The 18,303-nt window shown below is 40.9% G+C and overlaps 1 protein-coding gene across 18 annotated transcripts in view; it reads right to left on the reverse strand.

Annotated features, from left to right (window-relative positions):
- TMCC1 (transmembrane and coiled-coil domain family 1) overlaps positions 1-18,303 on the reverse strand; it is a 191,856-nt gene that overhangs the window by 67,377 nt on the left and 106,176 nt on the right. The window contains exon 1 of one of the 18 annotated variants that reach the window (XM_042849868.2): positions 4,868-5,131. The exons of the other annotated variants lie outside the window; for them this stretch is intronic. Within the exon in view, the coding sequence (XP_042705802.1) occupies positions 4,868-5,029 (162 nt within the window). The 5' untranslated portion in view covers positions 5,030-5,131. Of the gene's footprint in view, positions 1-4,867; positions 5,132-18,303 lie in introns of those variants that run through there. 18 annotated transcript variants of the gene reach the window in all.

Raw genomic sequence — 18,303 nt, forward strand, 5'->3', positions numbered from 1 at the left:
AGTCTAGACAGTGGATGACAAAGACGCCAAATCTTCTTAGGGTATGTCTACACAGCAGCTGGGAATTCCCAGCACACACAGACATACGTGCACTAGTTCTGCTTGAGTTAGTGCCTAAATATAGCAGTGCAGTTGCAGTGGCACAGGTGGCAGCTCAGTCTAGCTGCTCAAGTATGTACCCAGGTGGTCAGACAGGATTGTACTTGGATGGCCAGCCTAAGCCACCACAGCCTGCCACACTACTATTTTTAGGCATTTGCTCAAGTAGAGGAATTCCTGTGCTCGGAATTACATCTCCCAGCTGCTGTGTAGACATGGTGATTTCTATCCAAAGTATTCTATTTTCCAGAGGGATACATTCAGTTTGTGTCTTGCACAAGGTCACAGTGCTAGTCAGTGGCATATTAAAGGATGGCATCCAGGAGTCCTGACTTCCAGTCCTTGTTCTGACTCTTTAACAACTCTCCCGGGCTCAAAATCTGATTTTTCAAAGCATAGAATATATTATGTCTAAAATATGTACTTGCTCCTTAACTTGAGAGTTTTCATCATAGCTATTAATGGGAATGGCTCCTTTGATTAGTTGAAAAGCTTAATCATAAACTTTAACAACTAAGAGTGCACAAGAAAAATTACACACTTAAGCCTTACCCAGGAGAGTCAAAAGTGGTGCATGAAAATGCACTCTCAAAAGTTAGTCTGGTGCCTAATTCCACAGGGGTTTTCTTATGCTGTCAAAAATAGAACTAATTTCTACATTGACAGATAGAGTTTCAATCAAAATATCCACTGATCCCACTTACATAATTGAAAGCTACTTTTCTCTGGCATAATGCATAAAATCTAGCATAATTTACTTGTCTTTTTATAAACGTAATATAAATATTGGTTGATAATTATTCAGTAATGACATTAATGAGAAGAAAAGGTTTATACCACTTAAAAGTACTGCATAAGAAGCCTCTGCTGAAATATCATCAAGGCTGCCAAGACATCAACACCATTCTTTACAAACAGGCTATTTAATCCTTCAATTAATTAGCCCTTGGAACAGAGCTGTGGTTTAATCTAGAAATCAGGTTTGCTCAGAAAGGAAGAAGAAGAAATTCTTGACTGTTAATCCTCAGTAACTTGAAATATGTGGCTAGAAAGCATGACAAGGTAATACTTGACACAATGTGAGATTTCCCCACCCCCATTATGATAAACAGGGGGAAAATTAAATACATAATTAAATTAAAATATTAAATACATAAAATAGAATGCTTTTATGACAACTCAGACTGCTGGAATTTTTGAGAACTGTGTGAAGTTTTCCTTTTCAGTCTCTCGGCTATTCATCTCTTTGGGCAAGCTTCAAAAGGCTAGTATGTAAACGGAGGCTATCTCCATGAGGAAAATTATAGCAACGACCACCTTACTTTTTTTATTTCAGCATCTAGGATAATCAGCTATGTACTATTATATGCAGTTCCATTTGACCTATATCCAAGAACAATGTATTTTTCTTGGCTCCCATTCCCCTCCCTTCCAGTGTTCATAACTTCACTTTTTCAGTCCATTTGTGAAGGGTAGAGAGGATGAGGAATTAAAAAAAACAACCAACAGGGTTTGCACCCAACCCCGTCCTTCACTATAGGGGGCCTCCCTGTAACCTCCTGTGTTACTATAACAAATTACCTAAAATAATCAAAAAAATTCATGGAGGTATAATGACCTCAATAGTACTGTGAGAAAGATACACACAGCTTAGTTAAAGGTCACCAGCTCATTTGAAAACAACAAGGAGTCTGGTGGCACCTTAAAGACTAACAGATTTATTTGGGCATAAGCTTTCGTGAGTTAAAACCTCACTTCTTCGGATGCATCCGAAGAAGTGAGGTTTTAACTCACGAAAGCTTATGCCCAAATAAATCTGTTAGTCTTTAAGGTGCCACCAGACTCCTTGTTGTTTTTGTAGATACAGACTAACACGGCTACCCCCTGATACTTGACAGCTCATTTGAGTTCCACTCATTAGCTTATGCCGCTAATCAGAATGTGGGAATTACTAAACATCTTTAAGCTTCACCTGTATTGAAACTGTTGAGTGTGAAGTCATGGAAGATGTATGGAAGGAATTAATATTTAAAGTGCCAGTATGATCAGCAAAGTACTCATGTAGTAAAGATCAATAGATCTGCTCCCTGTGGGTATTTTGAGGCATAGCTTTATGACTCAGACAGGTTTTCACTCCTGATAGCACTGCAAAGCCAGTACAGCTATGGGGGAGCTGGATGCTATTCTAATTCGCATATAATCATTAAAGTTCCAACTTCAGAATTACTGGTAATCAATGTTCCCTCTAATTTTTTACATCCATGTGCGGAATGAATTTTATCATGTGCACCAATATGGAGATGATGTGTGGCAGGGCTGGGGCTGAGGAGTTCTGCATGTGGGAGGGGGCTCAGGGCTGGGGCAGAGGCTCTTGGTGGGGGTATGGGCACTGGGGTTGGGCCAGGGATGAAGGTGGGGTGCAGGAGGGGCAGGGGCTGGCATGCAGGGGGTGAGGGCTCCGTCTGGGGGTGTGGGCTCTGGGATGGAGCCGGGGATGAGGGGTTTGGGGTGCAGGCCTACCTGGGGGCTGCAGCAGGGAGAGAGGACTCCCCCCAGCTCTCTCTTGCCACAGCAGCCAGGGCCGAGAGGTGCCTCTCCCCGGTTTTCAGCAGCTCCAGGGCCGGGGAAGAGGTGCCCCGCTTGTGCGGCCCTTGATAGCCTGCTGCATTGCAGCACAGCTTAGAGGGAATTTAGCTGGCAATGTGTGCGCCATCAAAAATCCAGCTTGATTTTCAGATCCCAGGGGGAGCTTTCAGGCCAATGGTTAGAAAAACATTTTCACTTATAAACTGACAAATTTGATCCTGGGAAGTCACTAAGGGGAAAAAATGGAACTCCATGATATCATTTTAAGAAACATTTCCAAAAGTATAACCACACTTAAAAAAATTATCGACCCACATTTCCAAAGCATACAATACCCTAAGTTCAGGGCCTAAAGGCAATTACATGCATGGCAATTTGGACCAGTAGATTTTCTGTGAACTCTCCCCACCAGTGGGATAGTGGAATTATACTTCCCTTCTCATTCATATTAGAGGCAGGATGACAAAAACTCTTCCAGAGAGGATGCCTCTTGCTACTACTTCAGTCTGTAAAGTACATTCATAGAAATCTCTGCTCTAGAGAAATCTAGATCTCATGTATCTACTTTTTCAGTTTGGTGGGGACACATTTTGAAACACATTTTTCCTGATTTTGAATACTTGCAGCTATGCCAGACTCATTGTATTCTGAGGTGGCTCCTTTAAAAGCCAGCGTAGAATTGTTGCCAAACCAAAATTAAGAGCCCCTTTGACTTCAGTTATTAGTTTTTCCACTTTCACAAAATTGCCTTAATCCCCTCTCATTTCGGTTACTGATTACTTTTATTTTATTAAAGGTATGTTTAAATAACTGAAAAACTATCATAGAACAAAGACTAGGAAGAGCTGCAGCGAAAGTAGAGGCTGAAGCACAAGATGTAGCAGGCAGTACTCAGCAACCACTAAAAGTCTGACTTTTTATTTCTTCGGCTACATTGCTATTGAACAAGAACAAACTTTGCTTTTATCTGGATAATCAACCTAACAATTCAGAACAGGACTCTGAGGGACAAGTTGAGGGGCTTATATGATTAGCAAACTTTACCCATATGCCAAAGTGAAGTCACAATGACTTAAAGGGGACTGAAAGATGTTTAACTTGCCAAAAACTGAATTCAAGGTTCTGTGTTTATCATCTTGTAATAAACATCTGACATCACTGACACCTAAAATAGAGGCACTCCCTGCTCTGCTTTAGGAGTTACTGATGTTATCACTGGAGAAACAGAATCCTGACTTGGCAGGTAAATGAGAGAAAATAATTGGAGTGGAAATTCAACTTTTTCTTGCTGTAAGGAATATTTTTCAAACCCAGGCCCTAAACCTGGCAAAAGTTATACTCATAGAATGATCACATACTGACCAAAAATTATTTGAGGCCTCACACAAACTAGCTCCTACAAGATCAGATCTCCCATACAAGGCATTTTTCCACCACTAGGCATAGATAGGACTTTCATCTGTAAATTGTGCAATGAATTAACAGTATGAGTTTGCAGTCCTGATTAAAGAACCTGTTTGGCATTGAAGTTCAGATAACCTAAGATGTTTATTCCCCTATGTACCACAGTACCTGCTGCAAAGAGCCTGTACAGCCACTCAGTGTAGGAGCCGGGGAGGCAGGAGGGAGGGAGAGAAGCCGGACTAGAGATATAACTGATCTCTTGCTGATTACCAAAAGGCCAGTCTGACATCAGGACCCTCAAACACTCTTATTCTATGATAGCGGTATGGAGGGGTGAATCCTAAAATAAAAGTGGAACCATTTTATTTTCTTAAAAGATAACTATTTGATATCAGTATCAGATTCTTCCTCTATTGGGGTACTACATCCTGCCTTTAAAGGGGAATGACTTGCTCTAAGTTTTTTTTCCCAGTTCTCAAGTACTATGTTAAAAAATATATCATTTTGATTAGGGTTAGTGTTTCAAACCACACTGACAAGAGAGAGCTAACCTATTCTAGCAGCAGAGGAATGAAGCACAACCTAGCAATGGTAAGATGTCAAACCCACTTTAGACGTAAGGTAGTGTTGGAAATCCAGTCCAAAAGCACCACTGCAGAACAGGAAATACAAGCTGGTCTGAGGAAATTGGAGACCAATCAATGATAAATACAATGAGACAAGTCAGCATTATTTCAATGCAATATTTCAAGCGTTCGGGGAGCCGGCTCCAACTTACCATCTCTCTCTCTTGGCAGTTTTGGATTGCATAGCATTTCATTGCAGCTTCCCTCAATTTTCTCCCTCTAGCTTCCTTTGGTCCTGAACTTCTCCTCCTTACCTCTGTGCGAACAGCTTTATGGGGGGGGTCATGCTGTGGTGCTAATGCAGGGGACTTCATAGTGAAGACCAGCCTATACCAATAAAGATTTGGTGCACATCGCAGCTCAGCTTTTCAGTGGAATCCTTCTCAGCAGTACAAATTGCTCTGAAAAGAAACCTACAGCTACAGTGATCAGCCTCTAGGTGCAGGGTTGCCAGACATCCTGGTTCCCAGGGGAAGGGGGGGGGAGAGGGGGAAAGAGGAGGAGGGAGGTTGCTGTCTTTCTGATCTCTCACAGTTTTACTTTCCTGCTGCAGTATGTTGATGCAGTTGTATGAAAGAAAATCATAGGATTTTAGAATTCAACAGGCCTTTTCTTCCTTGATTAGTATTCAAAATACATTGGTGGGGAAAAATATCCTGGTGCTTATTTTTATTTTTTAAAATAGTGCTCACGAATGCTAAGCTAACTGAACCTCAGATCATGCTAAATTCTCAGCATAGCTACATCCAAATTCTGGGCTGAGTAAGGTCACCAGAACTATCTGTAAAGGATTTTCTATTTCACCAACAATAAAAACCATAGGGGATGCACCATCTGTTTACTGCAACTACTTTATTCAAGTAGCATTACCGAGGAATTTAAGGGAGTTAGGTGTCCAACTCCCATTGAAACTTCATCACTTTCAGTAACTACATTTCACTCTTGCACAAAAATCTTCAGAAAGTAAAGATGGGATAGCCTGAGCAGATGCGGCCTTTATGAGTTACCATAATAACAAATATTAGATAATGTTTTTACAAATATTACACAGAGCTTCACTGAACAAAGACAGATGACTTGAATGGCGATGAGGTGACTAAGCACAAAGTATTTTACGAACTCAAGGCAACAGACTAATGTGAGTATGTATTCCAGGGAGGTTTTAGCAGCAAAGGGCTGCCTTTCCCAGAGGTAACTCCAGCACAATGAAGAAAGACAACACTGAAAATGTACACGCTGTTTCACAGGTCTGCAAAAGAAAAACAGCAGAGGAATGGTATACTCAGAACAGTTTGTATGAAGATGCCAAATACATGGACGTGAAGGAGGAGAAGGAAATAAATTGCTCAGTAGGACACTGGTGGAGTTCTGTTGACCAATTAATCAGGAGGATTTAATAAGGAGCCAACAAAGGACATATACACAGCCCAACTTTGGGAAAGGCATGCAGAAACAACTGTTCCGGGGTGTTCTTAGAGGCCCACTGTTGAAAGCAATTGTGTTACTTTTGAAAACACCCAAGAGCTAGTTTACAGCATAAAGTTTGATTAGAAATATCACAGAAAGCTCCCAGGTTTGTGGCTGGCTGAAGAAAAAGAATGCACATTAAAAATTGTGTTATACTACCCAATCCTAAATTTTCATTTTACAACAATGTAGTAGTGTGCCCTAACCCAGAACACAGCATTTTCAACACGTACAGAACAAAGCACCACCTACTGAATCAAAAGGAGACTATTTCTTGAAGGTCTCTTATCGAAGTACTGACCCTGACCCATCCTGCCCATCAGATCACAACACAACTACTGAGCTGGAGAAGGAAAAAAGCAGGAAAAAAAAGATTGAATAATAGAAACTGAGAATCCATTATAATCCAGCAAAAAATCAGAGAAGTTAATGGGACTGCTTCAAAATTACTGGCTTTGGGGATGAATTTTAATTACTCTACTATATGTAATGTAGGCTCTAATGCCAAGCTCACTCAAGCAGTAGATGGGCATTTATCAATAATTATATTGATTTAACTGAATTAAAGGCTACATAGCATCATTAATTGTGAAGAAACTGATTTTATGGAATTGAAAATTTCATACCACCCAACATCAAATTAGAAAAGACAGCAGCAATGAGAGATTTCGAATGCCACACAGTGCCCCTTAAGTTATTTGATAATATAGAATAACTTTAGTGACACAGACTACCAAGCACATACTGGAAAATAAAGATTTGTTTAAGCGGTGCACGTAACTTGAACGTGCTGAAGAGCAAAACTAACTAGTTACAACAATTTCTCTTTAACAAAATGTAAATTAAATTACAAAATGTAAAAAAGGAGCAAAGGTCACATTTTAGGTTGGCTAGTACCATTATCCTGACAAACGCAACTGATACAATCAGATACTGAAGAATTTAGGCATAAGTGAGGTAATAACAGGGGTGGATCCTGAGAAATAGTACAACAGAATGAAAAAATACCCACAGGGTGAAATGTGACAAGACACAGAAAATTCAAAGACTGTATCTAGAAATTGCACAATAGCTTGGAACAAGCAGTTTAAGGCACCATACTCCGCAAAAGGACAGCGCACCAAAAATACCAGTAGTATAAGCTGCCTGACTGCAAGAAGTGATTATACATTTAACTTACTAAATGCTTGTTTCATACTTGATAGTTCAAAGGGCTTTGCAACGTGAGTTCGCTTTTATAACATGATATGACACAGAAGTCAGTAGATAATCAGCTGTACTTTGTATTCATGGCTACGTCATCTTTAGGAAAGCTTAAGGCTCAAGGTCTCCCCTTGATTTCTACACCAAGGTATTATCTGTGTGTGGCAGATTTTCTTTATATACTTTTCAACCTGGGATTCTCCAGTTTCCCCAACAAAAAAACCAACCAACCAAACAAACAAAAAAATCAAAATTTTTCCAAGTTGTGCCAATAGGGGGAACTTGGCTTCCTTTATTCTGAAACCAAACAGCCTGTGTGAGAGTGTTACCACATCAGGCCATTTAGAATATCTGCATACTACTCCAGTACTGGTAAGGAAAGACAACTCTCCCACCCCCACAGGGGTGTATCATATCTTGGGTAATCCAGCACTATACATCTGTCAGCAAGAAACTGATCCAAGCTCCATAAGGATGGAGACAGCTTTTTGAACTAGAGATAATTCAGCACACAGTATCAAACAATTCATCTTGCCGGGGGGGTGGAGGGGAAGGTTTACAAACCTAGTCTGTCCACCATAAGCTTTTCCTTCACTTAAACTGTGAAATAATGTTGAACTTTATCCCCTCCATCTCCATAACTGTACTTTCACCAATACATCAAACTGCAGTTCTGCAATATGAGGAGGCATATAATGTATATGGACTTCAACACGCTGTTCGTACAAAGAAACTAAAGTACATCAAACTATCAACTAAAATAGCATTCTTCTTCCAAGAGATAAATTTATTTAAAAATAAGATATCTTGATTAAAAGTGCGTTAAAACTCTAAAGAACCCATCTGGAAACATCAGTGCAAGCTTTGTTTCAGTCCATTTTATAAAAATCCAAGCTCTAATCTACTTAAAACATCAGAATGCAAATGTCTTAATGAAAAAGATCAATTAAAGCCAAAATATTATTGTAAGCAAGTAAGTAAATAAAGGTAACTTTCAGAAGAATAGCCAGTCACATTTTCCTGGGAGATGAGGATAGAGGACTAAGGACAAGTCTACACTTAAAATGCTGCATCAGCACAGCTGCACCAATAAACTTGTGCTGCTGTAGCACTTTAATGAAGATGCTCTAAGCCGATGGGAAAGAGCGTAGTTAATCCACCTGTCCAAGAGCCAGTAGCTATATCAGCAGGAGAAGCTCTCCAACCAACTTAGTGCTATCTACACAGGGGACTCGGCTGGTAAAACTATATTGCTATGGGGTGTGGATTTTTCACACCCAAGCCATGGCCGGATTTAGAGGCAGGTGACCAACTGCGGTGCTGGGCTTGGCGGGGTGTTGGGATCGGTGTGCTGATTTTGTTGTTAGCGACAAAAGGGAAAACTGAATGTTTGAAGTAACATATTTCAGGTATTCTCTATGTGGATTCATTTCTCACTAACCTCTTCCAGAATGTTCTGGACCTTTGTAGAATGTTGTGGAACCTTCCAGACTTTGAGAACTACATTTTCCTTGAACCTCTTAGAACGTTGTCAGCCATGCCCTTGTGGATATACAAGGGGCAGGGTGTCACCAGTCAGTCACTGAGATATAAGAATGAAGTGAAGTGAGAGCCCAGCTGCGATATCATGAACCTTGTTTAATTGTGTAATTGTGAAAGTGTACTTGTGTTTTAAGACTAGAAGAGTGTAAGCAGTGACTAATAAAACTGCCAGCTTTCTACTGACAAAACCGAACACCATTTCCCCACCCACTCCAACCCCCCCTCCCTCTGTCATTCACTTTTCCCCACCCTCACTTACTCGCTCATTTTCACCAGGCTGGCTCAAGCAGTTGGGGTACAGGAGGGGATGAGGGCTCCTGCTGGGGGGTGTGGGCTCTGGGGTCAGGCCAGGGTTGAGGGGTTTGGAGTGCAGGAGGAGACTCCGGGCTGGGGCAGGGGGTTGAGGTGTGGGAGGGAGTTTGGGTGAGGGGGGGGCCTCAGGGCTGGGGCAAGGGGGTGAGGTGTGGGAGGGAGTTTCGGTGCAGGGGGGGCTCAGGGCTGGGGGAAGGGGGTGGGATGCAGGCTGTGGGCAGTGCTTACCTCAAGCAGCGTCTCAGAAGCAGCGGCATGTTCCCCCTCCAACTCCTATGCGCACGGCCCTGTCTGCAGGTGCCGCTCCCATTGGCTGCGGTTCTGCCAATGAGAGCTGTGGAGCCAGTACTTGGGGTGGGGGCAGTGCGTGGAGCCCCTTGGTTGACCCTATGCCTAGGAGCCCGAGGGGAGACTTGCCACTGCTTCTGGGAGCCACAGGGAGCCTGTCTTAGCCCCACTGCACTGTCGACAGGTTGAAAACCGGACACCTGGCAACCCTAAATAAAGGACACATATCTCTAGCATCTCATTAAATATCAAACCCCATCTACACAATATAAAAGAAATACCATTACTTTTCCCATGCTGAACATGCAACATTTGATGACTTTCTATGACTGAGGAATAGACTTTTTGCTCACCCTAATACTGTCTGAGATAGTTTGGTTATGAGGGCGGAGATGAGGTGATCAGAAGCGTGGAAAAAAATGTAAGGGGGTCTTTTGTTTCTTTTAAACTTGTTCATTGACACTGCTCGAGTGTCCATCGAAGAAAGGTTTGGACAAATGAAGCACCACGAAAGACACCTGTTTTTTTTGTAGGACCTTAGTAAGCTGCCGGCAGACAGGAAAACACTCTTGAACAATTGTACAGACCTTTACTGGACGCTAACACATGGGGTAGTCGGACTTCAACGATAAAGACCTCTATGTCGAATTGGACAACATCAGTCACACTTTGCAACATGGAAAGCACTCTCGGTTCCAAGTTCTCCAATTCATTCATGATGCAGAGCTGAAGGACACTTTCATATTGTTACAGGCATAATGGTACTGCCCAACTTGTTAAAGCTAAATGTGAGACAATGACCCAACAAGTGGAACAAATCTTAGAAGGAGAAGAGTAGACTGTAAAACAATTTAGGCCCAAAATACACAATTACAAAACCTAGTATTAAGATTAATGTATTTATCCTCAACACCCTTAGGAGGAAAAATACAAACATTTAAGATTATGAAATGCTTTGAGATCTACTGAAGAAAAGCACTATACAAGAACAGGGGATTATTATTGTGTGAAATTCTTTGTTTTATTTTGATGAAAACACTTTCTGGTCTAGATTTCATCATCCTTTGCAACGTTTTCAATGCAAACACTACATCACTATACTAATCTAGGAGTTCTAGAACGTGAAACTAACTTGAAACAAAACTAAAAACTTGATATCTATTTTCAGTGTCCAAAGAGCATGAAATGGAGAAGTAAACAGTGAATAGTAAATTCTTTTTAAAAACGTTCATCTTTAATGATATACGGTGAGGTAAAAACAGGTATGGAAATTTACTTACTAATAGGTGTTCCTTAAAGCTGATGTGTATAAGCTGAGTTTCAAATTCAAACCCTCAGATAATGATGCATGTCAGGTCTCTGTGAAATATGGTAAATCAGTGTTCAAATGAGGGACAGAAGAGTTCTGTCTACTTTAGTGTTTTGTACTGCAACTAATCACCATAATATCTGAGTGCCTACATGTAAAACTGATAGCAGTAGTGAAATCCTTAGTTGACTTCATGCAGTTTCTGCCACCTCCATCTTTTTGGGGGTAAAAACTCTGCTTGTGATAGGGTTTCTGTTTTTGATGGCGGGAAACGCTCTCAGACTTTGCATTGTTAAAATGCACTGGTATTGCTTTTTGTACATATACTTGTTATAAGAAAACCAAGCTTTTAAAATTAAAACTTGTAGGACAATTAAAAAAAAATTAAGACTTCAAATTATCAGCTAGTAATCTTTTGGAAAAGCAAGTTTTTAATTTTCACATGATATCAACAGAAATGAAGCAGCATCTCCCTTTACAAGTTCTCATCCTAAAGGAAAATACATTGGAGGCCAGTTTGAAAATTTTTTCACATAAGTGAAAACAGTTTTATTAACTCAAAGCAAGAGTAATTTCTACACTGAAATTTTATTGAACAAAACAAGCCCAGTATTCAAGGCAGAATTTTTCCTTCCTTCAAAGTTTGAACAGAGTGATGCAACCTTCCCGTTCTAAGATTATCTAGGATAAAGTTCACTGTAAACACAGATGTCAACAAAAGTAATAACACTACAGCTATTATCTCTCATTCTCTTCATGTGTAAAGGGATAAAATACAGCTATTTGGAATGCTTTGTGTTCAAAGCATCTAGTGCTTCAAAATATGGACTTTTAATTTACCAAACACAAAAGCAGGGTGTGTAAGGGAAACTGGGACTAAACTAGATGGGCACTAGATAGTTTAGGACACCACCCAGCCTAGCATTTAATTTAAGAGTTTTACAAATTAGTTTCCTGGTTAGTGAACCATTCCACACTGTCCACCCTCTCAAAAATATTATAATCCCTCCTTCAATTACTCCTTTACCTGTCATTACTATAAACACTGCTGGATTTCAATCCACCATGTACAGACCAATTAGAAACATCTGGTCTCTTTACTAATCTAAATGCTCCACAGTTGGGAAACAAATATAATTTTAAGCCAAGCAACCAACATAACAAAAAAGCAGTATGAAGATTTACTGGCTAAAGCATATAATCTACTCTCTCGCTTTTTACTTGATAATTGATACAGGGTTTTTATTTTTGGTACGGGCAAATAAAACGTGTGCAAAGCTCTGTTAAACCATCTTTAGAGTGGATTAAAAAAAATCACCATCTTGAAGTCCAATAGCCATTCTGAAAAGGGTTCCTCTGCTTAGAAACTTATTTGTTTCTCTTTTGGGTGGGAGAGGTGCATATGAGGAAGAATACGAAAAGTATCTATAAAACAGTATAGTGCACTCCAAATAAAAATAAATATTAAGACACTATTTAACTATTCATCAACACAATGGCAGAGCTCAAGAACTAAGCAGAAGAGTGTAGGTAAGATCAATCTAAATTTCTGAAGGTATGCTTCAATATAAAGTGACAAAATATAAGGAAACCTTTGTACAATGCGTGGAGAAAATATGCTCCGGTGTGCTGGGGAGTTAGACAATTTTAAGTGTCCCTTCTATTTTGTCTGCCTCCCCTTCAATATTTATTCAAGGATCAGAACATGGAGGAAGGCTGTTTCCAGTGCTGGTGACAAGAAAATTGTATTATAGAAGCTCTCACCATTTAATCTAGGATCTAAAGTGACGAATTATTGCTGCAACAGTGGTAATAGGTAAGGCTACGTTTTAGTCACGGGTATTTTTAGTAAAAGTCACGGACAGGTCACAGGCAGTAAACAAAAATTCATGGCCCGTGACCTGTCCATGACTTTTACTATATACCCCTGACTAAAACTTGTGTGCGCGTGTGGTGGTGGGGGGAAACGTGCAGCTCGGGAGGGTGGCCCTGGGGGTGCTGCGGGGCGTGGCCAAGGAGGCGTTGTGGGTGCCACGGGTGTTGGTGGGGCTTGGGCAGGCTCCCTACCCAGATCCTGGGAAGCGGCAACCCCAGCTCCTAGCTCCACATGCTGCCTCCGCTCCGCCCCAAGCCCTGGTTCTGCAGCTCCCATTGGGTGGGAACCGCGGTCAATGGGAGCTGTGGCGGAGGTGCCTGCGGGCGGCGGTAGCATGTGGAGCTAGGAGCTGAGGGAGGGGAGTTGCTGTCACCCTTCCAGGGAGCTCCCCCAGGTAAGCACCCCCCCCACCCAAACTCCTGCTGCTAGAGGTGTGGGGGGCCCTGAGACTGCCCCAGCAGTGGCCGGTGTGCCTGGCCCAGGGGCTGCCTGAGTTGCTCAGGTGGCCCCCGGCCAGGCACACCAACTGCTGCAGAAGTCATGGAAGTCATGGCCTCCATAACAAACACGGAGCCTTAGTAATTGAAGCATCTTCTTGGAATAGGTCCTAACAGCTAATTTAAGGAGTTAAAAAGTCTATTTTACAGGTACAAATTCATGCAGGCTGAAGGAATCTTGAAACAGGCACAAAGGACTGAACACCACAAGGAAAACTATTTGTAAAAACAATGAACTTATAATAGCAGGATCATCACAGAAGTGCAATGCCAAACGAGGTCCTGACACTAGCTGCTCTCTAGTTTTCTCACAGAAACCATAGCTCTGCTTTTAAGGCAGTAGCTCCAACCCTTCATCTGGAAATCTGTTCCATTCTGCGAGGCCACAAAGGATTAAACAGACATTTAAACTGAATAAACATCAAGTGTTCGCCTCCTGTAGACCTAAAATACACCACTGGTGTGATCCACTGTAGCAATTCCTAAGTTTAGGACCTAAACTATTTAAGGCACTTTTATTTAGAAAGTACTGGGGCAAAAATATTCTTGCAAAAATTTAAGAAATGAGTAAATGCTCTGAGAGCCTATAGTTGACCAATTTCTAGAAAAAGCCCCATTTTCCTATTCTGAGCCTTCTCTATCCAGTACCACTCTGGCACTACGAAGTACTCTTTCAGGTACATAAGCAGATCGCCTTTAATCTTAGTAACAAGGTATCAGATGTAAAGAAATGAAAGGAAACATCCTGTATACCATCTGCTGTATTCTTTTCTCATCAGTTACTGTTGTCTCCCCTCCCTACTTCAGTCACCAATTGTGTTAATGGATTTGTCTAATATTTTAAGATCTTCAGGGACCTTGTCTTCCTGTACACCTGTAAAATATCATGCCCATCAATGGCCCTGTAAATAAGATACAAGAAATGTGATATAATCTAGAATTTTAATTAGCTTGCAAAATGCTTAAGTCTAGGCCTATTTAGAAAGGCACTTTGTGGGATCTCCACAACTGTCCTGGGTCCCAATTTTTCTCTTTTTCTATTGACTTTCAATTAATGGTGATGTAAAATTTGAAAAGCCTAACTATCTCCTAAACACCACAGAAATTTCTCTTACCATCCTCCTGCAACAAGTTGAATGAAGAACTTTACATGATATCGTACATACCACTACAATACTTGAGATTGTACATCAGACATAGCTATTTACTGAAGATAGAGCAACAAAACTCAAGAACTTATACAGGCGGAAATCAGGATCTCCCCAAGAAACCTCAAGACATATTCATCAACACTATTCTTGGACTAGGAAGCTGATTAGAATACATTCAGTGGAAGAATGTATTCTAAACTCGCTTAAAGGAAAGCATAATCAAAAAGCAATTTAAATGACAAACGTTCTGAAAAACGATACCCCTTCTATTTTAGCCTATTAAGCCATAGTCAGACACTTTATTGCAAACTACAGATTTTTGTTTATATGTTGCTTATTTGATTTTTCTAAAGTCAAAAGGTCCAGTTACGTTTAACTTCTTCCCTAATCAGAAAAACCACACCTGTGTTACTGTTTATATAGCGAAAGAGAAAGACCATGTTTACAGTGACCCCTTATCTACTTATGAATAAACTGCAGATAAAATTACATTATGTGAACTGTGTTTGAACTCCAACTGTCAATCTAAGTCCCTTACCTTCTCTTTAGCCCAAACTGCAAGTTAATTTTCAGTCTCAAATGACACAAAGATATTAAATAGAAGGCAATCTCATGATAACTAAACACTAGATCCATGGCTTCTGTGCTCGGGCATGAAAAAGGATTTAAAGGTAAATACATCTTGGTTTGGAGGGTTCTAACACAACAAAATTCTGTGGTGGAAAAACTGATTAACATCTCCTCTACCTGCTAACAGCTTCTTCAGCCGTGTGTAAGATTTGGGTCACAGTGTGTGCCTGATTACAAACTAGAGCTATTAAAAACAACATGCAATTGCTTTTGCACTTCTACATTATTTTGCACCATCTTTAGAAAACACTAATTAGGTCAGGCACTCTTAATACTGGCTCCAATTTCTACCAGTGTGAGAGGTTAAGCTCTCACTCTTCATTTCAACTCTCTCAGGTTATTCAACGGACAACATTTTTAAATCAAACACAAATAAGCTTCATTTTGGAAGAAAAGTTATTCACTAATGCCCGCAAGCAAATTATGACTGATTCTATGCAAACTAAGGACTTTATGCAGGGTGCTGAGTAGCCCAACTCTCAGTAGATAGCCGTTGTAAGGTGGTAAGATGTTAAACATTTATTGTATTTGTAACAGTGACAGCCATTTCTTCAAACTTAACCAACTGTACAGTAGTTTCGCACATTCCCTGCATGTAATCTTCTCCATGGTTTGAGCCAACAACATGCATTTTAGTATCCCAGAACACAGAACAAACGGGGTAATATTCACAAAGCCACATTATTTTCAATTGTGACCACTGCATTAGAGTGTGATGAAGGTATTTTTAAAGGATTTGAATTGGTATTGATGATTCCTATCACCTAAGCGTACATGGTGCCCCACAACACATGAAAAGACCCTCCCTCCAAAGGATTTGCCATCTCAATACACACAAAATGGAGTGCGGCCATTAGAACTTGAATTCTTCAGAGAATATTTGTAGGTGGGTTTTTAGGAAATTCTGAAGTGAGGAGATGGAAGGAAGCTTGGTTTGTGTTGGGTTGAATGCTGTTCCAAGCACGTGGGATAGTATGGAATAAGATCCTGAGTTGACAGACGAGAGTGGTAAGGAAGGTTGGATGAAATATGAAAGCAGGGGCGTGGGCAAAAACAGAGACAGAGATTTTTGAGGGGAAGGAGAGGCGGCATAACATACATTCACTAATATTTTATCAATAGTTTACCTACATAAAGTAAAAGGCGTGGGCGTCATATTGAAGAACCAGGAGACTGAGGTATAGAAAAGATCAGAAATTCAAATTCTTCCTGGAAAAGATCTGTTACCTATGCCCCTGAAGTAATAAACAAGAAGGACAAAAAAAAATTATGCACTTGGTTTGATTAAAGAGCTATTTGATTTTGACCCCATTATTCCTCTCAAGCCCCCACCCCAATGGTTTTTATGGGATATTTCAGGTCAGATCACAGTGAGCCTTCAGGTTAAGCAAGACTTATACACAGAGCAGAGGAAAAAGAAAAACCACTCCAGCTGGTTATAAAAGGAGGCATACTAATGTTACCAGACCTTTCCTTGAAGCACTAATACTGGGTGTAGCAGTCATTGTTGGGTACACTGGCCTCATCTGTTATTGTGTAAAGTCATCCTTTATGTTTCCTTCGGGGTGGGGAGGGAGAAATCAGAGAAAGAAAAAAGTTCTACACAGGAACTTTACTGAACTCCCTCTGGGCACTGAAAGGGCATCTCTGAGCAACCTCTTTTCCATGAGAGCAGTGTGTTGCTTAAATTGACTGCATTTATGCAAGAAGCAATTCTAAAGTGGATTTGCCTGTTTATCTGTGGATTATAGGAGATATTTATTCAAGAGAGACCTTTAACAAATACTCCCTTCAAGAGGGCTGAGCTGCTTTAGAAGTTACACTGCAAAGGCTGGAGTAAAGGAACAGACAAAAAAAAACACACCGGACAATTTAACAGCCAATGTGTACCTGGACAAATAATTTGACAAAATCCTTGAATTATTTTTTTTCTTCCTTGGAAATACCAGTTATCTGAAATGCCGTGAATACAGAGCCTTTGCTAAGACTCTTATTTGTAGAGGGGAAAAATGAAGCACAAGGTCACACAGAAATACGACAGAGCTGAGAATGCAACCCAAGTCTCTGAACTCAGTCCTATACTTTAACCATTAAACCAGGCTTCCTCTGAGATATTTCAGACACATCTGTGGCTAGTACAGTTTCCTTGACCAGTGCTGGCAGCTTTTTAAACAGATACCACCATGCTTCAAGTTCTATCTACAATGAAAAAAAAAAAAACATTTATACTAGGGAAATCTGCTAGAACATAGTAGCCCTGGACATGGCTAAAAGAATACAAATCCTGCAGCATGGGACAGAATGAATCATGTTTTTATGGGTTCCTGACTTGTGCTATAGTTGTGGACATTTAGAGGGCTAAAGGATGGTTGGAGACCAAAGTTAATGCATGGTTTGATCCAACTTATGCTGCCAGAGTTTGAACCATTCCCAAGACTAGTATTGTAGCAGTGTTCCCCAAAATGATGTTTTCTTTTTTAGTGCATGTCACTGAGCAAGATTTTCTAAATGTGGAAGCCATGATTTAGACTCTGTTCATTTCCAGGCAGGGCTTGTCTCCCCTTGGCTTGGAAAGCTCTTAGTATGTTTTGGGCAATACATAAATCAAAACAAATAGTAGTAGTAAATACTGCCTCCAGCAAGAAAACCCTGTCAATGTTGGTCAGCTAATAAACCGTGTTGTTGTTTGCTTAGTGCAGTGGTCCCCCAACTTTTTCCATCTTGTACCTCCTTATGGAATTGAACCTGTCCTTGTCGCCCCAGGGAACTGCAGCGGGGGCTGTGAGCGAGGCTGTGGCCAGGGCCCGAGCTGGTCTGGGGCTGGGCCAGAGCAGAACTGGAGGTAGAATGGGACTGGGTGTTGCTCCCTCCCTGACCCCCCCACCCCCCGTGGGGACTGGCCTGGGCCCCTCTGTGTCCCCCCAACAGACATTCCTCCACACACCCCTAGCGGGGTGCATCCCACAGTTTGGGGACCACTGGCTTAGTGTATGGTTTCAGCAGCAACATGCACAATGCCTACAAGGATTTGTTATAGCCAACCCTCGCTCGTACCTTAATATAGAACTTCTTTACAACTCTCAAAACGCTCTGCTCCCAAGCATAGTCTGAGAATGAAGTGAAGTTAGTATTTGATTTTGAGAAAATCAGATTTACAGTCCTTAAGTCTCTTGGCCTCCATTTACAAATAAGAGATTATGCATAATCGTGTGTGGAATGTTTTATTTTTAAAAGCGTATTCAGTTACACAGAAGTCAGCCTCATCACCTCAGCAGTTTGGCAGCAACTCTACTTAAAATCACAACTGTAAGCA

The sequence above is a fragment of the Chrysemys picta genome, chromosome 7, assembly GCF_011386835.1.
Source record: "Chrysemys picta bellii isolate R12L10 chromosome 7, ASM1138683v2, whole genome shotgun sequence".
NCBI lineage: Eukaryota > Metazoa > Chordata > Testudines > Emydidae > Chrysemys > Chrysemys picta.